Genomic DNA, 25068 nt, shown 5'->3' with positions numbered 1-25068 from the left:
TTATGCAAAATTTGGTTAGAATCAAGATGGTAGTCGGCTGTCTTAAATCAAAATGGTGTTCAGTTGCATTGAAACGTAGGCGAAAGCTTGCTTCTTGATCTTAGGAACCATCATACAAAGCTTGGTTACTGTATTTTCAGAGGTGCCCAAATGCATAGCAAACAGACAAACATCAATTCAAAACATATAATTGGTAAGAATTAATCAGATGTGATGTTTCATGGTTTTACAGTGCATTTCTGCACAGCTTGTATGTGGGGTGTGTCTGTGTGTGTGTTATGACACCCACCCCACCCCCAATTCTTTAGGTGTGTGCATACGTGCTACATTTAGAGGTGGATTCCTGCCATAAAATGTACCTACACATTGTTTCATATGACACAGTTACTATTGTACAACCTTACGGTACGGCCCACATCTTAACCATTTGAAGGCCACAAATTGTCCACAGTTTAAAGTCTTCCAGCAATCAACACTAGACTAGGAGTACAGAGCTATAGAATGCAGCAGTCCAGTAGCATTGTGAACTGTTTGGTTTTCTAACATAAGCACACCTATTCAGGATACTGTGTGCAAAATAGCTTCCTCCCACCTCAAGCTGTCTGTAGTGAAAAAACAACACCCTGTGTAATTACCAATAAAACATTTGCATCTTCTAAATGAAGAGTATCTTGACCAATCAAGTACAGTACAGATTTGCTCTATACAGACTGTCCATTCTACTTTAGATAGTTCACATTTTTGGATGGAGAATCTCCATTCAGAAATCTGTGCTTTTATTCACAACTTTCTAGAAGATAGGAAAAGCATGTTGAAACTAACCCCTAAGCCCTGGGAGTCTGGCAGGATGTGGAAGAGGCAAGGCAATCTGATCCGCCCTGGCCTTTGGGGATGTCTTGCGCATGTCTCTGCAAACAGGTTTGTACAGGCTGCAAATGCATGGGCTGTTTGGATATGAAGCAGTCCCTCAAGGCACGTAGACCTTTTTTTGGTGGAGTAGAACAACACGGGGGGCAGGAGGGTAGGTTTTGAAGGTTACATTTGTGTTGGCTGCGTTCCTTGCTCATAGAGGAGGAAAGGCAATACCCTGAGGCTATTTCTGGGTGGTGGTAGTTTCAATTTGAAGACATGTAGCTGCTTGGGAGCAGCACATTTTTGTGTGTTGTTTTGTGTTTTCCCTCCTTGTTGTAGAACTCTTATTAATTTCTTGTGATTATTTTTAAGCCTTTGGCACAGACTTGCATCCAGTCTCTGCACTTCCCAGAAAACGCTTAAAAGCGAATTGCATAATGTGGTATTTTCCCTCTCTAATGCAGAACTAAATGCAGAGGCCAGTTTGCACTGGTGTTTAATCCCATCCCCCAGCCCTTTCCTTGTCTTTGTCTTCTGGTGTGCCTTCTTCAATTGCCCTTGTTAGGGAAGTTGTTTCAGAAGCTGCCTTCTGTCAGTTCTGAGCCATAGGGAACCAGGGATACAGGGTTGAAACCAGGTATGCAACATGAAGGACAAAATCTGTTGCAGACAAGAGTATGAATTAAACATCTTAGGGATATGCTCAGATAAGTATGCAGGTAAGAAGCAGACAGAGGGGTGGACAAATGGATTAGGATGCTTGCAAGTTAGAAGACAGGCAGGCAACAGGCTGGAAGAGACCTGGAGCAAGACTAAGGAACTATGCAAGCAAGATCTTAGTCAGCTTGAAGCATTTATAGGTAGGTCTGGGAGAACCAATGAACTGCTTGGTGAATGGGCCGATGCTTGTATCTAGAGGACCTTCAGTGTCCTCAAGTAGATCACATTGTAGGGCATCAGTGTACAGTGGTACCTCTGGTTGCGAACGGGATCCGTTCCGGAGGCCCGTTCGCAACATGAAAAGAACGCAACCCGCAGCGGCGCGTCTGTGCATGCATGGGTGGCGATTCACCGTTTCTGCGCATGCACGTGACATTTTGCGCGTCTGCACATGCACGAGCGGCGAAACCCAGAAGTAACCCTTTCTGGTACTTCCAGGTCACCGCGGGACGCAACCTGAAGAAACGTAACATGAAGCAAACGTAACATGAGGTTTGGCTGTCCAAACCAGGAGGCTCCTTATAAGAGCCCCAGAAGTTCCCCACACTTTTTATTTGGTGACAAAGTAGCTGCAGAGAAAGAAGAGTTGGTAGGTAGGGAAAATTTGGGCTGAAGTCTTGGGTAGACAGTTGCTTCATCTCTTGGGCCATAGAAGTGGAAAGCCCAACCACTTGAGGAAAACAGCAACTCTGGTCCCAAACAGAAGGTTGTCCACAAAAGCTTTGCAACAATTAATTGTGGAACCAATCACACAATTTAGATGGTGTGAGTGGATTGATGTTTCTTTTTTGTAATCTCATGTGGGTAGGCATGATCGTTATCCTAACACGCTAGTAGCCATTTTAAAGGAAAAAGAGAGACTGGCAGTCAATAGCTGCCACCATCCCCAAAATATATTGCGTTTGTTTCAAGTGACTCTGGATTATTTTAAAAGTTGGGAGGAATGAAGTTGATGTTGTTTTCCAGTCTCACTCCTGTTGAGGTGGGCTGATTCAAGTAGTTAGTTACTTATGTGACTTCATGCCCACGTGCCACAGGCAATTTTAGCTACTTTACTGACAACCTACATTTTCAACACGGATACAGTTGAAAGCCAAGTGAGTCATGTGGGCATTACAGCACTTCTCCCGTTATAATACAGTAGAACCTCAGCTTATGTCACCCTCGGGTAACATAAACTTCGGGTTGTGAAAATGGCAAACCCAGAAGCATTTTTCTGGGTTTCGCCGCTTGCACATGTGCAGAAGTGCTCTATCGTGCTGTGCACATGTGCAGAACAGGTACCTCTGGTTGCGGAAACCTCGGGATCTGACTGGAACTCTGGAGTGGATCCCGTTCGCAACCGGAGGTACCACTGTACCTGAATCATCCCAGCAAGCATACTCCCATGCTTGCAAGACATATAAATTTAATTAATAATAATAATAATACCTGTATGGCATCTTCTTACACTTAAATGTGGCAGTTCAGCAGTAAAACGAAAGTTTGGGAAGTATGCATTAAAATCCCCCAAACCTATATGTTGTAATTCTTGCACTCAAGTGTTGAATTTGGCTATGCAGATTTTGTGGCTGGAGCTAGTCTTGGCCTATGCATGCTGCTGGACTTGGAAGTGGGTCCAGTGAACTTCTACTTCCTTATTAAACCATCTTGTGGAATTGCCATATTTAGTCAATGTGGGTACAACTTTTCCACAATTTTGTGAACCCTGAGTTTTCAATCAAAGGTACTAGAGTTTAGTGTTCTAATAAGTGGTCTGCTCAGGATGAGGTTTTGCTATTAGCATGCAGTATTATTTATGTGACTTGTTTATGTGCTATGGACTATAATTGCTTCAGTGCTATTATCCTGTCCAAACTGAGAAAATCTAGTAGCATCTCACAAGAATATGGAAATGTGGACATTATGACTTGTCTGGCGAATTTCAAGGTTTGTGGTTTACCATATGCTGGAAAAGCAATCACGTGCTTCCCTGTCAACTACGTGGGGATTAGTGGGTGTAAATATAGATGAATGACAGCTAGAGAAGTAATGGGCTAATTTGAGTGAGACAAAGCCTTTTGAACTGTATTGTTTTGGAAGTGAATAAAGTACTCCTTTTTCCATTTTGGCCAACACTTCTGAGAACACTGGAGATTGCTGTAAGGCTCTGAACAGTTCCTCCAGCACCCATCTTCTATAGAAAACTCCCAACTCCAGTGACACTAATGCTGACAGTGTTATTTCTGTGATTATAGCAATTGGATACGTTCTTTTGTCTGAAAGTCTGATATTGTAGGGTTGAACTATGACCTTGAACCTAGCTTTTCTCATTATAAACACCCATCCATGTGATTGTGTAAAGACCACCAATTCTTTTGAAAGGTGCTAATATCACAGTGATTTACTGTAAGCCTGGATGAGGTAATGGGCAACTGTTCAACCATGTGTGGCAAGCTGTTATTAATGCTCATGGAGCAGATTTTACCTGTAGAGAGCCCAGAGCCAAAGGAAGTTGCTAATCCAATGTCTAGTCTTAAGTTATGTGTTGTCAGTAACCCCTGCCTGTCATTTGCAGCAGGTGCAAGGCTGAACACAGCTGCTCTCCCTGCGCTCACATACTGGCCATTGCCCCAGCTCAACATATCAAGTGCATCGCTATGATGTCCTTCTCATGATGAGTTGGTAAATGATTTCCTGGTGTTCTTAGCAATACTGTATGCAGTTCCTTCTTCTGCAAAGGATAGACTGCAGGCATTATTATTTCAACTAATTATCAGCAGCTCATAGAACACAGCAGCGCTGCTTGCTAAGTATGCTGACATTTCTGGGCTGGAGAAACTCATAGCTAAGGGTTTTAAGATGCACAATCCCTTCTGCCAAATAGGAGTTAAGTTGCTGCCCTAGAGAAGATTAATAGAAAATAAAATAAAAATAAAAAACAATTCCTCTGCAACATGCTGAGTAACTGTCCTGGCCATATGAGAATGACTGCTGCTTTTACCTCATTATCTCTACTGTGTTGCTGGAGTGCACTAAACACAGCAAGAAACATGCACTCATGTAGGGGAAAGCCATTTTGGAGTCATCTAAGTGTTTTGTACTAACTCTCCCATCTCAATGGGAAGCCTTTAATTAGTGTTTTCCTAAATGCTGCTACATGTGAAATGGGGAATTTTGCCCTGTTCTCATAATAGCCGTTTCATGTGAGGTTTCCCCCTTCCCCTTAATTCCGATGCATTCCAAAGCCTCTGTACCTTTGCTGGTTACTGATTGATGGTTCTGTACTATGTTCCCTTTAATTTTGCAATAAACCAACAAGGAGGTTGAGACCACAAGTTTACAGAAAATGCCTTATTTACTCAACTAGTTTTACAAGGATGACAGAGTAATATTTAGTAGTTTCAGTGTGGTCCTGGGGAGGGCAGAAGATGTATTTGAGAAAATGCATTGCCAAAATAGCTTGCTTATTCCTTTCTGCAGAAGCAGTCATAAATCAGTTTCTGGGACACCTTTCTTCTTGAAACGCCAGGGACTACAAATTTACACAAAGTGTGCGTTTAAACCAAAGCAGTTGTATATTGGTGTCTTATGTTGGACACTTTAAATTGTTGATTTTGTAGTGTGCTTTCAAAAAACAAACAAACAACCTACTGAACACAGAAAGGCACAGAACACAAAAAGCACACAATGGCATGGTGCAATGTTTATAGTGGAGCAAATGTGGGATGACCACATCACTCATGGGTTCTTTTGACATTTGTGAATAATGTAGTCAGTGCAAATATCTGCCAATAAAAACTTCATACCATGCCATAATGTGTAAGTGTGCACAGACATGTACATTAATCTCAAATATGTCCTATTCCTCTTCTTCACATCTGTTTCTGTTGGATGTTGCTTAACATTTCCATCTTTTTTGGCTCTGCATTAGGATTTTGAATCTGGAACTGGCATACTGCTGTCAATAGAGACTGCTTCAATGCTGAATCTACTGTGGTCCTAATCCCATTAAACCAATGTGAATATGGAATAGGTGACTCCTCTTACACGGTGGTTACGTTCCAGGCTCCTGAGCGCATAAATGAAATTGCGTAAAGTGGGGAGCACCCTCTAAACGCGAACTCTACCACTTTCTCTTCAATCCACACCCAAAATACCCACAACTAGAATTCAAGTTCTGGTGCTGGCAGGAGGCTGGAGGACATGTGAGAAAGTGTCTGCTGTTAGGCAGGGAGGCTGAGCAGCATAAACAAAGCCCTGCTGTACCTCCAGTGTCTTTGGGACTTTTCCCCACCTTCACTGACATTCTCTTTGGTCTCTGGGGAGGGTCTCCTCGTGAGCCACGAGGACTCTGCGGGAAGTGCACTTTTAAGAGACTGAGGCAGGCGAGAGACCACAGCCTAGCTTACTAGTTGATCAGGTGAAGATCATGGGATTTGTTAAGTCCGGGAGGAGGTTTGTGGCCACTTAGCTTGATTAGGCTCAAGACAGGTGAGGATCACATGCTTCATTAAGGGGAGAGATACAGCTACTCAGCTGGAACAAGCTCAGGTGCATCAAACAAGACTGGCAGGAATAAAAGGGAAGCAAGGTAGCAACTCTTTGTTTGCTGAACTTTCACCACTGATGGTCCACAGTTTGGTTGTTTTGGGAACTCCAATGGACTTTGATTTTGCGACTGACTAGGATTCCAACCCTGGATCTTTTTCAGAGACAGGAACCTGGTCTTTTGGGCTGACTTAGAAACTTTCTCATTGCATTGGACCTGAAGCTGTATTTGAGCATCTGACTCATCTCTAGCATTGCCCTCAAGACTGTGAGCACTATTGGGACTTACCTCAGAGTACGCTGGGGTTTGGGACAAGCACACTCACATGCTAATAATAATAATAATAATAATAATAATAATAATAATAAGCCTTTATTGTCACTACACCACCTGTGTGCAGTGAAATTAAATGAGCCCCCCCCCATACACTCAGTCTTGTTCACGCTCTGTGTGCTTGTCAGAAGTCAATTACACCACTATTTTTTTTCATTCAGCAGCCCAACAGCCCACGGATAAAAACTGTTCTTTAACCTGTTGGTGCGGCTGACTATACTTCTGTATCTCCTGCCTGAAGGTAGGAGATTAAAGAGGTGCTGGGCGGGGTGTGAGTCGTCCCTAAGAATTTTCCTCGCTCTCCTGAGGCAGCGGTCTCCTGCTGTCATCTAGCGAACTCAGGGGACAGCCCATGATATGTGCTGTATTCACCACCCTCTGTAGGGACTTCCTGTCCGTGGCTGTCAAACCAGCACACCACACTGTAATACAGTATGAAGCCTGTAATACAGTATGAAGCCTGTAATACAGTATGAAGCCTTTTGTGAAGCCTGTACATGTAGGGCATGAACTGGGCCCTTCTTTCCATGACCTCCAACTTAGTGTGGGTGGTGCAAATTACCTCAATTGTGCCAAGCAGGAGCAGCTTCTAAGCATTGCTTCACTATTGCACAAATACATCATGAAGCATAGCTAATTTGGAGACCTTCAGGAACCCAGAGAAATCTGTAGTGGATTTTTTTAGGTAAACTTGAAAATTTGTGGTGAAATGCAGTTTGGATTTCAGATATCTGCGGCAACTCTAGACTTAAAGGGTTTACATTAGAGTCTAAACCAGTGATGGCCAAACTTGGCCCTCCAGCTGTTTTGGGACTACAACTCCCATTATCCCTAGCTAACAGGACCAGTGGTCAGGGATGATGGGAATTGTAGTCCCAAAACAGCTGGAGGGCCAAGTTTGGCCATCACTGGTCTAAACAAAACGAAAGATGTTCTGAGAGTGTAAAAGGCTATATAGTATACTTAATGGACATTACCATCTTAGCCCATGTTTAATATATTGTTGTGCAGGGAAGGTTTGGTAAAATTAGGGCTTCAAAGTTCTGGTTGGGCTTTGAACTTCCTGTTCATCCCCCAATACCAATCTACTCTTGCCCTTTTTTCTTTCATTGGTTAGCCTATGGGGCTCTGATGTTTACATATATAACATGCCTGTATTATCTCATCAAACTCGTGAATTACATTGTTCAATTTAATTGTTGTTGGTGGTACATTATCCAATTAGCCACTTCATCTAGCAGAGGTGGTTCATCTCATGGTAACAAAAATGGGCAATCATTCAGTAGATTCAGTGGTAGCTGTCAGGGTAGCTCTTAGTTCAGCATTGTTGATAAACAAATACACATCCCAAAGTGACCTGTGTGAGGTGCTTCAGAGAGCAGGTTGGCAAACCATTCTTGTAAAGCACCACCTATCCTCCAAATGCCGCTCCAGTGATGTTTAATGGGAGGAGAGGGGTGCTGCCATTTCACCTGGGCTGTCTGTCACTTATATTGCTTGCTTCTCGTCTGCCTGCCTGCTATTCTGCCACTATGCTGGAGTTTCCCTGATCACCTATTGGTAGTCAAGGAAACTGCAGCATGACAACAGCCTTACAAATTTATAATATGTGTGTGTCACTGTTTGATCTCTTTAAATAAAGCAAGGTATCTTGCCTCCTCCAGACCAAAAGGATGATCAGCCTGCAACACTGCAGACACATAACATATTGAACTGTTCTTTATTCCATCTCTGTACACTACCTACCACAGAAGCAGGGGTTGGATCAAGCATGTAGGCTGGTACAGGCATGCTAAGAAGGTGGCAACCTGACAGAGGATCAGTCTGACGCGAAGCTATAGGAGGGACAAGTAAGCCTGGCAGAAATACAGATGCACAACTATGAAGTCATGTTCAGAATAGAGTCTGGTTTTTTTGCCCAGGCAAAGGCTCAGGCATGAGCTAGAATTAGTTACACTATACATTTTATAGCTAGGATTGCTCAAGAGGAAACTGGTGGTGAGGTGCCTGAGCATAGCTGTCAACGTTTCCCTTTTTTTAAGGGAAATTCTCTTATTCCGAATAGGATTCCTCGCAAGAAAAGGGAAAAGTTGATAGCTATGTGCTGGAGCCATGTAGAAAACAATACTCCACCTTCTTGCTCTATCTGTAGTGCATAACAGCAGATGGGACCCCAGTGCATAATAGACCAGAAAGCTTCTAACCTGAATCCTGATAGATCCTGACAGAATCACTCTCTTGGATAGACAACATGGAAATATTTGGTGCTCCAGACTGTCATGGTAGCAGCAATTCTTACACCAAGCCAGACCATTGATTCATCTGTCTCAGTGATATCTACACTGACCAGCAGTTCTCTCCAAGCTTTGACAGGAGGCTTTCCCTGCCCCACCTGGAGATACCAGGGGCCTTTGACATTTTGCATACAAAGTAGGTGCTCTAACATTGATCTACAAAGATGGGATAGCTCTGCTAATATTTTGTTTCCATGGTATTTTATTCTTTATTTGTTTTGAGCCCAGACTGACTGGGACTAGCAATGTCATCTTACCTCACTGGCTCTATACAGCATGCACTTGAAATGATGAGGTGGCCCAATTCAGTTTGTCGCATTCACTAAATCTGTCTGATTTTTTTGAAGTCATGCATCACCCTATATTCTAAGCTTAACAGATATTCCAGGATCCTCATTGTATATACCCATCTGGCTCTTAAACTGCCTTCTTACTTGCTTTTTTGAATTTTATGCACACCCGCACCAACCGGGCCCTAAACACTCATCACTTCCCATCCTGGCTCCTACATACTTGTTTTCTCTGTACCATTACTCCTTTTCAACAAAGGCATCCCTTTCTCGTACCTGGGAGATATGAGGTGTAATGTGAAGCCCATAAGTAATCTGAAAAGATTGCTTGAAAGGATTTGCTTTCTGCAGCAGTCTATTATGATGCTACTATAGTTGATCCAACATTTCTAGGAAGGAATTGAAGTGGTTGAAAATTAGGGTGGGTGTTGAGGGTTGCCTGTCTGCCTATATACATTCCAATTCTTCTCTGAGCTACCACTGTATATTCTTCTTGTAATTCTAATACTTTTTCCTTCTCCATGTCTGTTTGCAGGTTATCTTGACGAATCAGATTACCACGTGGCTGAGCGATGGCCTTGCTGTACAGGCAGACCTGCTGTCTCCAGCTGATGACTTCTCTCTGTCTGAAGGTAAGCAACCCTTTTTATTACAGTTGAAACTTGACCCTGACACAAATCTCCACTACTACTCGTAAGTCTCTTTTTCATATTTAAGGGGCAATACAAATATGGTTATTTGACCTAGTGTAAGATGTAGCTAGAATTCAAAGCCCCTTTGAAACAACTTTTAGAGTTTCATTCTTTAAGACCAGTAAATGCATGCTGGAACCTTAGAAGGGTTTGTTTACCCCACATTTTGTATGGTAGCATGCTTCAAAACATTGCTATGTACTTACCAACCTGGTGAATTACAGAACCTTCCCATCACTGTTAGAGGCAAGGTAGTTGAGGGAATAGTTGGATCATTCTGCTGATCTAATGTGATACAGGAACACAAGGCAATGGCCGTAATTATCAGCTACTCAAAAGAAAAACAAGTTGGCTCTGTTGGATAAAGAATAAATACTCATGTTTCTGCAATAATTTTGTTTCACATATTGTATAGCACAGTGCAGACCTAAATACTTCATTATGCTGTAGAAACTTGTGTGTGATGTAACACAGCCCAATTTTGTTAAAAACCTGCATCAGATAAGGATATGGAAATGATGCAATTGGTGCACTATCTTCCATCTAACCATGTGCACCTATCACTATAGTATCAAATTATTTACTATCTTAAGTCTTTTATAGCTTTTACCCTTACAGCATGCCTATTGTAGAACTGGGGCAAAGTGAAATTACAAGAGTCTGTGACAGAATTAAAAGCAATTTTCTGAGTCCTTTACCTTATCTGTGATCTATTCATTCAAACGATGCATCTTGCAACTCGCATTAGGAAACAGTTTCACAGAGAAATAGTTAAAAGTTGTGCTCTAGTAATATTGACAAGGAATTCAATAGAAACCTGATGGCAGAAAGTATGAATATATTTTATGAATTACTTACTCCTAAATAGAAAAACTTCCTAAAAGCAATTAGAAAATTCTGCTACTACTATGCTGTTTTCTACATTGCGATTGAGTACCTGCTAGCAGGCTCCAACATTGTACTAGGAACTGCATATACCTTCCATATATGGACATAGTTTGAAACCAAGGGTCACTTTGCATATTATATTGTGTGCATACAGTAAAGTGTATCACATCTGTATGAAAAATCCATGTTTGTAAATGCAGGTATTGAGCAGAGATGTATGCTAGGGAGCTGGGACTGGACATGGCTCCCTGCCATAGGTACACCCAGTGACAAATATACTTGCTGTTCTGTAATGTGTCGAGTTATAGGGATAATATAGGTATTAAAACAATGTCAAAATCAATTCTTTCTTGATTTGGGAGAATATGTCTATAACAGGCTGAGGGTGATGAGGGTACTCTTTCATTCCACAGGCTCTGCTGCTATATAAATAGAAAGACCGGTTGCAGGACTAAAATGTGCAACAAGTCTAATTCAGTATAAGGGAACCAGAATGGGTTTCACACATCTTCAAAAGAAACTAGGAAAACAATTTGCCCAGACTTCTTCTGACCAGCTGCCACCCTCAAATGTTTACCTATAAAAGTCGGATTTGTTATGTTTGTGTTGGCTAGATCTAGTTTTAGACTGTGTTCAATTTTCTTTTCTTTCATGTGGGATAATGACTTTGGTCATACGCAAGTGGAGTGACAACTTACCTTTTCCTGGAATGTCATTGCAACATAGAGATGTAGTAATTTATGCAATAAAGGTGCCCTTGTGAAGGCTGAAGGGATGCTAGCTTTACAGTTTGCCTCTCTCTTGGGCCCAGTGCTTCTAGAAAAAAAGATGCCTGTACTCACATGAAGTTGTTACAGTTAGTGCCATACATTTAACCAGTGCTTTTCTTCTAGGAAAAATTGTGCTGGCACTGCGTACACTTGAGTACCCCCAGGAAAAAGCACTGCCAGGGCCTATAAATCATTCTCCTTTGGTCTCAAGAGCTTTACCTGGTGATATTATAGTTACACATCTCTTTTAGTGCTTTGATAAGTGAACCTCAGTGATTCACTGAATTCAACAAGGCTCGCTTTGGCACAGGAATTTGGGCTGTTAAATAGACTAGAGTTAGTTTGGGACAAATTGCTTCTTGAACTTCTGTGTTCAGGTCAATGTATAGCTTCTGCTGTTTCCACTTTAGTAGCTTTTACGTCCTTTCTGTGAGGACCCTGCATTGAATGAGTTTTTGTGCCTTGGAGCTGAGCTAAGTAAGATGAGAGGCTGTGGCAGTGGTGCACATATCACCAGCCAAAGAAACCAACAAAAAACCACCCCTTAATTGCAGCATATGAGTAGTAGTAGTAGTAGTAGTAGTAGTAGTAGTAGTATTAATGGTGGTGGTGGTAGTCTTTCTATGCTATCCTTCCTCCCATATAAGCCCCGTGCAGTTCATAACACGGCAAAGTGCAACCAGAACTGCTTTCTTATTTTACATCCAGAAACATTCTCTAGCTTACTGGTTAGGGAGGAAATTAGGCATTTATTATCTTTAAGCTCTCTTCTGTCCCTGCTGTGAAAATCAGGCAGCAGATCACTGAAATGGTCAGCTGAACCCAAGACACACTGCCTCATTGTATGACTCGCTAGTAGAGTGTGCTGGTGCTGTTGAACTCCAGCAAGAGTGGAGATTGGGGGTGTGTGGAAGGAAGGGGAAGAAACACACACACAGAGAGAATGAAATCAACAAAAGGAAGGAGTAAAAGAGGGGAATAATATGAATGCAGCTGTAGAGAGACCTGTGGATAAGCAAACTATAAAAAAGACATGGGTAACACACACCCTTTCTTTCGGTTGTGGGGGGGAAGTAAGGTAAAGGTACCCCTGCCCGTACGGGCCAGTTGTGTCCGACTCTAGGGTTGTGCGCCCATCTCACTTAAGAGGCCGGGGGCCAGCGCTGTCCGAAGACACTTCCGGGTCACGTGGCCAGCGTGACGAAGCTGCTCTGGCGAGCGAGCACCAGTGCAGCACACGGAAACGCTGTTTACCTTCCCGCTATAAAGCGGTACCTATTTATCTACTTGCACTTAGGGGTGCTTTCGAACTGCTAGGTGGGCAGGAGCTGGGACCGAAAGATGGGAGCTCACCCCGCTGCGGGGATTCGAACCGCCGACCATACGATCGGCAAGTCCTAGGCACTGAGGTTTTACCCACAGCGCCACCTGCGTCCCTCGTGGGGGGGAAGGGTTGTATAAAAATGTCACTTCCAGTGACCTGATTGAGTATTCATCCTGATTTGTTTGCAAAAAGTTTGCAGCAAGGTTAAAAGACTTCAACTCTATTGAGCATCCATTCTGATTTGTTTACGGGGAGGCTACATAGCACTGCATCAATAAGTTGTTATCCCATACATTCTAGTGCATTTCCCCATTAACTCCAAAAAGCAGCGAGGGAGAGCATGCACACTGTAAGGTGCAGTGAGAAAAGAAGGCAGGGTATGCAGAGAGAAGATAAATTATGTTGTGGGGTGCTGAAAGAAAAGGGGACTAACAGAATGGTTTAAAGAAATAAAAAACTGAAAGAAAAAGACTTTTCTTTGGTAAAAATAGTGACACAACCCTCATGTGTTAGTAAAACAATTATTCACACTTGAATTCTACATCCCTGAGCTATGGTAACATGTACTAAGTTTAACGAAAGTGCTGAGCACATAGAACTGAGCATTTGCTTGGTTGTGATCAGTTCTTTAAACAAGCATCTCAAGCATAACGTGTTCCAGCGTGTTAGAAACTTATATATACTTGAGGGAATAATCACATTTTGACAGTTGCTGAGTTTTTCTCTTCATTGTTATAGGCACAAAGTCTTCAAATCAATTGCAAGCTTCTTTTGATGATAGCAATAGCCTCTGTGCGTCATTGGAGGTATACTCTAAAAGTTTCATAATTTATCAAATATCCAATTTTGCTAGAAAGTTTTAAACAATTCATAAATGATTAGACAGCTTTGTAGCCACAAATCCACTGGAATTAGTTTCATGAGATTAAATGCATTGGAGTGGTAATAAATATCTGGTTTTGGTTATCACTTTGAGTAGTCTAAACTGACAACACTCTGTTTCTGCTAATGGATGGGGTATTGGATTTCATTTTGCTGCAGCACTGTACAGCCACCCAGTATCTATAATTTGTTTCCCCCTACAATTCAACTGCTTTAATGTTAGTAGGGATTTATGCTGATGCGTTAGATGGAAAAACAGTAATTAACAATTAACAGTAATTGAAGGTCTATAGATACACTGGATATCTAGGAGGAAGATCACATTTCAAATAAGTCTTACATATGCATACCTAGAAACATGCCATTAAGAATGTAGAGATGTGTGACAAGAAGGAATTAAGTCCAAATGTTTTTGGAGTTCATGGAGTCACTCTCTAGACAGCTTGGCCTTCAGTGGAGAAGGTGGTGCTCCCACAGTATTCAAGGCATCTGTCAATGGTTTCAGCTTTTTTGGACTGAAAAAGATGGAAGCAGGTTGCAACTCTTCTTAGAACATGCTGTAGCCTCAACACTGCCAATTAATGAATTACCCTTTGTTCCTTCTACAAGTTTGTCCCTGTATTGAACATGGTCCTGTAACTGCTACTTAAAACAGTGTTGTGAAAAACAGAAGTGAAACTTGAGATTTGATTTAATTAGTTTGCATGCTAGGAAAGCTGTTAATACTAACTTTTTATAAGCTGCCAAGGAACCTGTTGAAGGATAGGCCACCTGGTGGCTCTTCATGACATATATGACAAAGCAAACACATGGTTGGCACATTCCACTGAAATATGATTTTATTTGGAAGTCTTTGTAGTTATATTCATTCTGTATATTGTTATGGTATGAATGCATGTATGCTTACTGTATTCCCCAACCCTACCCATTGCCGGTACACAGGTCAGGACACTTCCTACTTCCTTTCATTGTGATTACTTGTCTGTGATTTGTTCACATTATCCTCTTGGGTAGGACTGTATTGTAGGATTGCTGATTTGTGCTGCTTCATTCTTGTATTGTTTTGAACATGTTTAAGTTAAAAGTTTAAATAAAAAAGAATGAAAAGAAAAAAAGCCCTGCTGGAATAAGAATATGCTGTACAGTGGTACCTCGGGATAAATACTTAATTTGTTCCGGAGGTCCGTTCTTAACCTGAAACTGTGCTTAACCTGAAGCACCACTTTAGTTAATGGGACCTCCTGCTGCCGCCGTGCTGCTGGAGCCCGATTTCTGTTCTTATCCTGAAGCAAAGTTCTTAACCTGAAGCACTATTTCTGGGTTAGCGGAGTGTGTAACCTGAAGCGTATGTAACCCGAGGTACCACTGTACTTAATAGGTCCTTGTTGTGATTCAGCAAGGCAATCCTTATGTCCTGTTTGTACCTGAATCAGCTCCCCACCCCCAAAATTTGATTTGAGGCTTGTAAAGCTCAAAGTGGTTTGTGCTTAATAGATAAAAGATGTTTTATCGCATGGATAAACGCAGTCCCCCATGCACTCTGGTGATAGCCTTCCAGGAACCGTCAGGCGATGATGAGTCATAGCTTTCTTCCCTAGCTGCAGCTGTGTACCAATGCTCCATTAGAGCATTTTAATTTGGTGTTTAAAAGGCATACATGGCAGTCATAAGACCTGAATCAGGAAGAAATGGTTAAAAGCCTTCTAACTCTGAAGTTGCTGAAAAGCATTCTTTACCATGTTTCAGACGTAGTGCTGGATCCAGTCTGTGAACCTCAGTGATTAGGGGGCACTCAGACTCACCCATAGTAGGTACCTCTGCACCTCTCTTCCAGTTACAAGGCATGGCAACCATCTTTACTTCATTTATGTTTGCATTTAGCTTCCATAAATTTGTCTATATCCAATAATCTGTCATTGTAGCCAAGCATACAATGAGTAAGCACCAAGATCACAAGACCTAGTTTCAGATAAAATATAAAGGGTTAGGCGCCATCAGCATTTTGATGGGCAGCTTATCCAAGAGTCCTGCATCATCTAATTAGTAGAGCTAAATTACACAGCCTATACCACATCCCCTTGATACCATGCTTGTTTAAAAGCAGAGTTGGGAATTAAATCCATGAATCCTGATGCTAACAATCCAAAATGTATTCCTGGACTTGTCTTACAAGGAAAAAAAAATCCAACAGCAAACATTTCACATATTGATATAGTAAAATTGCTTCAGGCACAGGACGTGCAGAACGAAAGGGTTCCTATAGAAGATGGAGAATTACATAATCCCACCCAGGGAATTCTTAAGAAAACAGCAGCAAAAGACCATGCACTACACATTCCTAGAGACCCACCAACTGAAACTTCAACCATTTAAAACACAATTCTGGCTTCAGTCTTGCTATAAATAACTTTAATTTTTAAAATTATTGCATCATTTACAGTTCTTCCTTTAAACCCAGCTGACAAAATCCACTCCAGATGTTTGGTAGGCAAGAACAGCAAGCAACAAAGTCAAACAAGAAAGTTGAAAACTTAATGAGCAGTGATGGATTTACAATAAAAATAGGAGCAATAGAGGAAAATCCTGGATGAAATTTGAAACCGTTTTAAAAGGAGCATAATAATTAATTTATCTTGTTCATAAGACAGCAAATTTATTAGGTTGTTTTTTCTTCAAAGCCACGGGGACTTGGCTGATGAAACCTGAAATTGTTGTTCCATAACCTATGCTTTTATATTAAACAGATGACCTCAGATTTTGGAGCAGCTTTTGACTCCAGGGAAAGTATGCCATTAAGAAAGTGCCAGAAATGTGCTTAATTGATACAAGTCTTGAAAACCTCTCTAAAGGGTGTTATTTCCCATATACAGATTTCTGGGAAATGACAGAGCCCCACTTCATACATTTACTGGAGGCTAGTGCTAAAACAGTGGAAAGGAAGAAAAGCCCTGGTCCTCCCCTCCCTCGTGCAGGTAACGTCCCATGCGAGTAGGTAATGTGCTCTTAAAAGAATGGTGTATGTGTAGGCAGTAATCAGAACAGGAGCTTTTTCACAACTGGCCAGTACTGTGGAGGTCTTGGCTCACATGGCAGGTTATCTGCGTCGTGGTGGGGAGAGCTCACATCTCTCTTCCACCATTCCTTTCTTCTATGTCTCTCTTCACATCTCTTCCACTTTAGGGGAAAGGCTGTAGTTCAGTGGGAGAGCTTCTGTTTCACATGTAGAAGGTCCCAGGTTCAGTCTTTGGCCTCTCCAGATAGGGCTGGAAGACACCTCTGAAATCTGGGGAAGCCACGGCCAATCCATGTAGCTAATGCTGAATTAGGCAAGTGCTATAAGGCAGCTTCCTATGCTATTTCAGTGCTTGCCCATACTGATTGTATGAATTGGGCCTAAAGAGCTGTAGAATTTCATCAGAATTCAAGCTGTATGTGAAGGACTCCAAAGTCAAAGTCTGAATCCAATTCAAAAACTACTAATTAGATTACCCAAAAAATGTGGTGCATTAGATATGCTCTGTTGTCTCAAACAGCTATCCTGGGCAGATGGAAGAGTTTATCTTCTCTTGGCATGTAATGAGGATTGAGTCTTTAAAAAAGAAAAGAAAAAAATATCAGGTTATGGATACAAATTATGAGCAAACTATTTAATTTCAGTGAAGCTTATACACAGTACCAGCTTGTAGCAAGAGACGCAGCTGGTAATATTTCCATAAGCCACTCTAGAAATTTCAGTGAACAGGAACTAGGGTGAATGTTTGTGTTTCAGTCTGAATATTCTCTGTACACTTGCCTTTACACACACACACACACACACACACACACACACACCCCAAAACCAGTCCAGCAACATTAATAAACAAAGACCCTTGTCTGATCTTTGAAATTCAGACTTGCAGGAACTTTGCCAATCTTGGGCAAGTTTTACGGAACACAGTAATTTAACCAGACCGCAAAGTAATGGCCATGTATTTTTCTGCATGTTCCTCCCATTGTTAGTTATTACCAGGATCTTTATGTACAAACTGAATAAATTTTCTTTTCCAGTCAGGCTCCTCCTTACTACAGGGACGTTACACTCCTTTGTTTTCCCCCTCCACAACTCTGAATCACAGAGTCATGTGCCTGGTGCAATAAAATGAAACAGTAAGACTGGGCCAGGTTAGCGGAAGATGACTATTGAAGAGTGATTTCAGAATACAACACAATACGTATGCACATCTTACTGAGCATGAATACTTGGGATAATAAAAAAGAAGAAAAAAGAATTATAGCTATGCATAGAATTGCAGATGTTTTTAAAACACACCAAGGGTTTTATTATACAAAGCAGAGCCTGGGTGTTTTTAACATATTAAGTTCTGTCCTGCTTTGTAAAAGTAAAACTATTTTTTCCCTGCTGTGCTTAAACCAGCCAGATCTGTAAGCCTTTCTTGCAAAATTTCCTTTTCTATCGCCAGAATATTTTGCTTGCCTATCCATTTGTAATTCTGCTGGGTACATCTGTTGCTGAAATCTGCAGGAGCACATCTATGAGTACAGCTATGAGGTTTTAATATTTAGAGAAAGGAATTCACCCATTCCCTGCTAATTCAGAAATCTGCCTGTCATAACATTATAGTCTGAGGGGAGACTATAAAGAAAGGAGGATTGTAATGTAAGCTTCAGTGCACTTGAGCTATGTAGTATCAGTTAATTGCAAGCTGTGACATGAGCTGGGTGTGAGAGAATGAAGGGTAAGTTCACAGAATATAATGGGTATGTGCAGGAAAGCTCAACATCCCATTTTTGAGACTATTAAAAATATTTTAAGCAACTTCCCCTCCCCCAAACCAACCCCTCCTCAAAAGTTTTGATCTGTAAAGCAGAATGAGCATAACTTCAGACTGCCCTTGGCAACTGCTTAGAGGCTGCAGATAGTGTTAAATCCTGAGAGCACATTGCACTACTGCTCCAGTCCCCGCACTGTTTCTCTGCTGTTACCTTCTGTGTGTAATTTAGAGGGTTAGCTTTGATCTAAAGAGCCCTAAACAGCTTGAGCCCTGCCTAAGACAGGGCTTATCCTCATGGTCTTGCAAAGGACTACAGTAAGTTTTCACAAGAAGAGGGGAAGAGGGAAATGACTTGTTGTACTGGTATGTGTCTTCCTTTTATGGATTAGAAATGCGCTTCAAACTAGAGGGGGAGAACACATTTTCCCAGTTCTTCCCTCGTCTTCCTAAGGAGTCTCCATGCTGTAAATTGACATTGTTACTTCCAAAAGCAAGAAAGAGAAAAGAAGAATGTTACACCATCACCTAATTAAGAAAAAAAATATTCCTGCAGAGCGCTAACAGATCAGGATTCTAGTCCAGCCTGTTCCCTGATCCCCTAGTTTTCTTTATGCAGGGAGAAATAGGTTTCTTTTTACAAGTTGGGGAGTATTCTGATATCACGCCCCCTCCCAGGTGCACAGTGGGGATGCCCTCCTGACACTGGCATCTCAACTGCTTACTGGAATGGAGCAGGGCAGTGTTGATGCTGGGCCTGTGCAGGTACACTGGCGGAGTCCATTCTGCGCTCCCACCAATGTGCCTGCACATTGCTGGCACCCTTTGCCATCCAAATAAATGGCTCTGGCACTGGTGTCAGTAGGACAGCTGCGTGGCACTACCCCAATGCACTGGTTGCTCCTGCTTCTAGCACATGATTTTCCTGAAGGTGCAGACCACCTCTTAAGCTAGAAAAGACTGTCCAAATATATAAATCTGGGTGTGACTTTCTTTCCTTTGTGCAGTGTCATTCAGCTTGAATTCCTCCCCTCCAGCTCACGATCAGTTGAACTTTTTGTCGTGTTGCCAGGGAAAAGGCAACTCTTTCTCCATACAGCAGTGATTTGGGATGCCGTCTTGGAATGTGATGGTCCATGTTCAATGCATACCTCTTTGAATAGAGCCTATGCTATCACTGATGACAGAGACGGTCATGTGCAGATAGCTCTGCTTCATTTTCGATGATTAAAATCCCCACTAGTTTAAGCTACTGGTAATGGGTCAGTTCATGTTATAGTACAGTAAGGCCTAGCTCCTTCATATAAGGCAATGTGGGTCATATTTACTGGTCTCAGGGACATCATCCTCACCATGTGGACTTGGGCCTTAATAAACATGGGGGTGCATGGAGGTACAAGTTGAGAGCAAGCATAATTTTTGACCTAGCGCAACATGATTACTGATCATCAGCCTTAGCTTGCATTGTCTTGGTTTTATGGAACTTGTGCCAACATGAGATGCCACTAAAGCAGGCTTGTTGGGAATTGAATTTTTCTGTTTTTTACAGAGAAGTTTATTCAAATACTAGGTTTTGTTAATGTGTGTGCATATTATTCCAGTGAGTGGGTGTGGTTGTTGTGGTGCATGTGAGTGCATGTGGTTGTGAGGTTGGGAGGCAGGGCTCACATCCGTTTCTCAAGTTTCCAAATGTACTCACTGGCCCCAACAGTTTGGTGAACCACTGAACTAATCACTGCACCGCATTGTCATATTCTGTAAGTAAGGGATTAGGCATTGCACATAGCATCCACTGGGTGGCTCCCTCTGCATATATTGGAGTCCTGGCAGAATTCTCACTTCAAAATTTAAATTGCGCATGCAGTAATTTTCATCAAAATTGAAAAGAAATATGTGATATGATTATATAAAAAACAGAATAAAAAGGGTCAGGTTTCTCAGTCTTCAGCACTTTATAAATGACTGTACCTGTTGCAGTTTATAATGGATCAGTTTGGAATTTGGCGCATTTGTCATCCCATAGAACACGTATGACAAGTATCAATTTACCGTATTTTTTGCACCATAACACTCACTTTTTTCCTCCTAGAAAGTAAGGGGAAATGTCTGTGTGTGTTATGGAGCGAATGCCTACGGATGGCGGGGGGATCTGCTGCAGTCATGAGCAGAGGATCCATGGTTCCCCTTCCTTCCCTCATCCTTGGCTCGCTTTGAAACAGCAAAGCGGGAGAAGAGCCGCTGAGCGGGGACGAGAGAGGGACAGAGCCTGCTTGCTTTAAAGGAGCAAAGCGGGAGAGGAGAGGAGCCGCTTACACGAGTGTAAGCGGCTCCTGTCCGGTTGGCTCCTTTAAAGCAAGCAGGCTCTCTGTTCCTCTCTCCTCCCCACTCAGCTCTCTAAATAGCATTATTAGCAGCATCCTTCTCCACACACCCCATGCGTGCTCATTGTCCCTTGAGTGCTTTTCCTTCCCTCCCCACTTAAAACGTGGTTACAAAGCACGAATCCACATGGATCCTCAGGATTTTTGCACTGGGTCACCCCAAATTCACCATCAGATCACATAACATGTCCATGGCTACATCTTGCACCAAAAAAATCACGCACCCACTGTTGCCTAGGGTCGCAGTGTTGCAAAAACGTGGTTACAAAGCATGGATCCACATGGATGCTCAGGATTTCTGCATTGGGCTACTCCAAACTCACTGTCAGATCACATGTCTGTGGCCACAGCATGAACCACAAAAATCATACATCCACTGTTTCGTTTAGAATTTTTTTTTCTTGTTTTCCTCCTCTAAAAACTATGTGCGTGTTATGGTCTGGTGCGTGTTATAGAGCGAAAAATACGGTATTTGCTTAATGGGTACCATTTTATAAGCAATATGAGCCTTATAATGTCAGAACCCTGTTTTGTTTAATTTTGTTATTCACATTAACGGAAGGGGAGCTTTAGTAATCATCACTAGAGGTGGGATCTAAGGCTTCCCCTTGTGTTCCTAGCAGGGACAAGATATGAACTGAGGCCATCTGACCCAGCTCCTAAGTATTAAACACAATGTGGTACCAGTTCTGTATGGCTAAAATGCAGTTGGATTTTGCTTTGAGCAGGTGATCTGGATCGAGTGTGTAGCACCTTGGGTTAATTTTTTTCTGATTCTGTAAGGTTATGGAAACTAAAGATGTTTATTGGTTTAACCAGGGCTTTTTTTCAGCTGGAACTGAGTTTTGGCGCCTCTGTACATCGCACTGTGGGCGGATGTGGGCAGCACGGCGAATTAAATTGGGCTTATTTTTAATAAGTGTGTTTAGGATTGTAGCTTGAAGCACACACACAATTTCTTCTTACAGTAGTTACTAGTTCCTGACTACCATTTGATTTCCATTGTTAAAAAGGCTTTCTCCATGGAGAATGGCCCAGCAGATGGTAGGATATGCTGTTACCTAGCATCTAAAGACAGGCAAACTAACCTGCAGAAGTAATCTTTTGACTAGGATCTGGATAACTGCTCTACCCGTGCCCAAAGGCTTGAGCATGCTCAGTGGCATTTCGCTGTTTATGCGTTGTGAATTTGTGTCCTCCTATATATTTCAGTCTGAAATGGCTTCTACAGTCTGCTAATGAATTTCCAACATTTGTTCAAAGTACCAAAGTTGAAGTAGAACATGAGAGTGAAACACTCTTGCTATCAGTCTGTTCTATTTCTGCCCTTTCTGATGGCTCAAGTTTTGTGCTGCTGGAGAAGGAGCTAGTAGAGTTATTTTGTGGCAGAAGGAAGGGATGCAAGTGACCCCCTTCTTGGGATGAAGCACTCTTTGGCACCTCAAAGACTAACTAGCTCAGTGTGGCATGAGCTTTTGTGGGCAAGGGTCCAAATTCTTTCAAATCAGGTTGCAAATCTCTGGGAGACCTTCCCAGCTCATCCTGCCGCTTTGATATTCCCCCTGCCAATTGCATCCTCTGGGATCTTGCTGTCTCTGAATGGAGAGTCCAATAATTGTCCAACAGTGGCTCTCGTGTTTATCTCTTTGTAACTGGCATCTCATTTGGATTTAGTTTCCTGTCATCTGTCAAAACTATCTAGGGCAACTTAGATTCTTTCAGAAATAACTGCCTCTGCAAAGAACAGCTCACAGTGAAGTAGTCATTTCAGCTTCCTTTAGGCTGGGTGCCAGTTTATAGAATAATGGATCTTTCTTCCTCTTGAGTTGCGCCTCTCTTTGCTCCTCTCTATCATTTTTCTTATGTAGATAAGGGAAAGTGGGGATATTTTTCATTGTGCTCAATAAGCATCTGTGATTATTCATGGTGCGGAAGTGTTTTCCAGCATTCCAGCAGCCATCACAGTCATGAAATGTTCACCATTTTACTTTATGTGACAGTCCAGAGTATCATTTCCAGTAAAACGTTCTTTAAAAAATAAATAAATCCATGGGTTGCTGGTATGATCTAGCTGTTGTTATTTAACCCAGGATACAAGTTTTTATAGAAGAATCAAGTAAAACTTCCATAGGTAAGGGCCAGTTTAATCAGTGAGGGCAAATTTTGATTTGCTGAATTAAGGGTAAAAAGGTAAAGGCACCCCTGACCATTAGGTGCAGTCGTGGCCGACTCTGGGGTTGCGGCGCTCATCTCGCTTTACTGGCCAAGGGAGCCGGCGTACAGCTTCCGGGTCATGTGGCCAGCATGACTAAGCCGCTTCTGGTGAACCAGAGCAGCACATGGAAACGCCGTTTACCGCCGGAGCGGTACCTATTTATCTACTTGCACTTGACGTGCTTTCGAACTGCTAGGTTGGCAGGAGCAGGGACGGAGCAATGGGAGCTCACCCCATCGCGGGGATTCGAACCGCCGACCTTGTGATTGGCAAGTCCTAGGCTCTGTGGTTTAACCCACAGCGCCACACCGCGTGAATTAAGGGTACCTTTGCTTATTTCTTGAGTAAGCATTTTATTCCAATGTGGCCACTTGGCGGAGAATGAAAAAATAATGATGGCCTTCCCTGAATCACTTGAAGTTTTTCTTAATAATAATATAAAAAATTATTCATAGAGTATTTATTATTTTTTCATAGGGGGCATATTTTGTCAGATCCATGGGGGAAAGACTAATTCCTCCCCCCTTTAATGCATGTTCCTATATGAGCTTTCATTTCAGGCCTTACTGTTGCCATAGGAGACAATTTTCTTTGGGACCTTGGTAGTAGACAAAATGGTTATTGCGCACACCTGTCTGCCGCAGTCCCAAGGCTGGCAATCAACAATTAATTAATTGTAATTAATTAATTACAACTCCTCAGGTGATTTGTTTATTTTCACACCTTTCTTGCACAAATGAATATACAAGAGCTATCTCATATATTCTCAAAAGGCACTTAGGTTGAAGTTTTGTAAAAATGCAAAACATCTTGTAAGTTTGTTAATACATTTAATTAATTGGCTAAAAGGCAGGTGATTTCTGAACTAAAATATTTGTAATCATTGGAGAGCCGTTGCTTAGCTAGATGTGTTAATTTTGGTGGTGTTTGTTTTGTGGAAGTGAGTTGTGGGCAACTTACACCCACCGGGAGCGATGCCTTCTGTAGGCACTGCATCAGGAAGATGTTGGGCATCACATGGCAGGACAGATGTGCTGCCCCAAGCCCTCATTCCCAACATGTTCACACTTCTGTCTCAGGGATGTCTACACTGGCTTGGTCATGTACACAGATGACAGGATCCCCAAAGAAGTGGCACTAGGCCTGTTGGCAGAAGAAGCATTACAAAGATATCTGAAAATATGACATGAAGGCTGGAAACAATAACCCCGCCGTAAGGGAATCCCTGGAGACAGACCGTCGTATTGTGTATCCACAGCAGTGACCACAGGAGGAATGATCCCTGGGATGAATGCAGCAGAGCGGATAGTTTTAGCAGAGGCTGGGGAGGGTTGTGGGCAACTGAGGGAGGAGGTAACTCCGGAGGAGACAGTGCCCAATGGGAAGCCTCAACAGAAGATTATGGTATTGTTGCTTAGAACTGCCCCCACAGGAAGCAGACCCATAGCAGAGGAGCTGGTTTTTTCAATCCCAGCATTCCCACAAAGCAAGACTCATGAGTGAGTACCACATGTTGTCTTTAAAAGCTTGGTGGGCGTGATGTGGAAACTGTTGGGAGATCTTCACTACTTTCATCCATTTCTGAACATCTCGCCTGTTTCCTGTACTCCTGACCTGTAACTCTTGAACTCTTGTGTCTCCTGCCAAGCCTGTAGTGTTACCTCCTGAATAAAAATCTTTCTTACTTATACATAAAAGCCGTGTGTGTGTGTGTGTGTGTGTGTGTGTGTGTGTGTGTGTTGAGTGTGAGACAGGACGGTCATACTATTTTTGTGTTTGAATGGCAGAGTTAGCTGCTGTTAGGATTTTTTAATGAACAAATGACTGAACAAGTAGGAAACAAGTATGGGTCTTTAAAGACATGCACACATCTGGATTTGCATTAATGCCAGTAGAGCCTGAGAAGCTTTTGGTTTCTGGGGGGTTAAAATATATATTTGAGGATTTACATAAAACTCACATTACCTTGTTTTTTCTTCTTTAATGTGGCATATAGAATGCCACATTTCAGGGTAACTGGTTTCAAGTAGTAGTCCTAAGATGTAAAATACAGAGGCTGGGCCTTTCAATTAGGTGTGAATTCACTTTTCCTTCATCATGTCAAGAGCGTGAATGTGCACTGCCTCT

At 42.2% G+C, this 25068-nt stretch overlaps 1 protein-coding gene across 5 annotated transcripts in view; it reads left to right on the top strand.

Annotated features, from left to right (window-relative positions):
• Positions 1-25068, top strand: part of RAD51B (RAD51 paralog B) — a 296131-nt gene that overhangs the window by 97264 nt on the left and 173799 nt on the right. For all 5 annotated transcript variants that reach the window (XM_028725431.2, XM_028725434.2, XM_028725428.2 and 2 more), the window contains one exon: positions 9556-9652. In XM_028725431.2, coding sequence (XP_028581264.2) covers positions 9556-9652 — 97 coding nt within the window. The remainder of the gene's footprint in view (positions 1-9555; positions 9653-25068) is intronic.

Source organism: Podarcis muralis, chromosome 1 (assembly GCF_964188315.1).
Source record: "Podarcis muralis chromosome 1, rPodMur119.hap1.1, whole genome shotgun sequence".
Classification (NCBI taxonomy): Eukaryota; Metazoa; Chordata; class Lepidosauria; order Squamata; family Lacertidae; genus Podarcis; species Podarcis muralis.
This window is presented reverse-complemented; position numbering and strand designations above follow the sequence as displayed.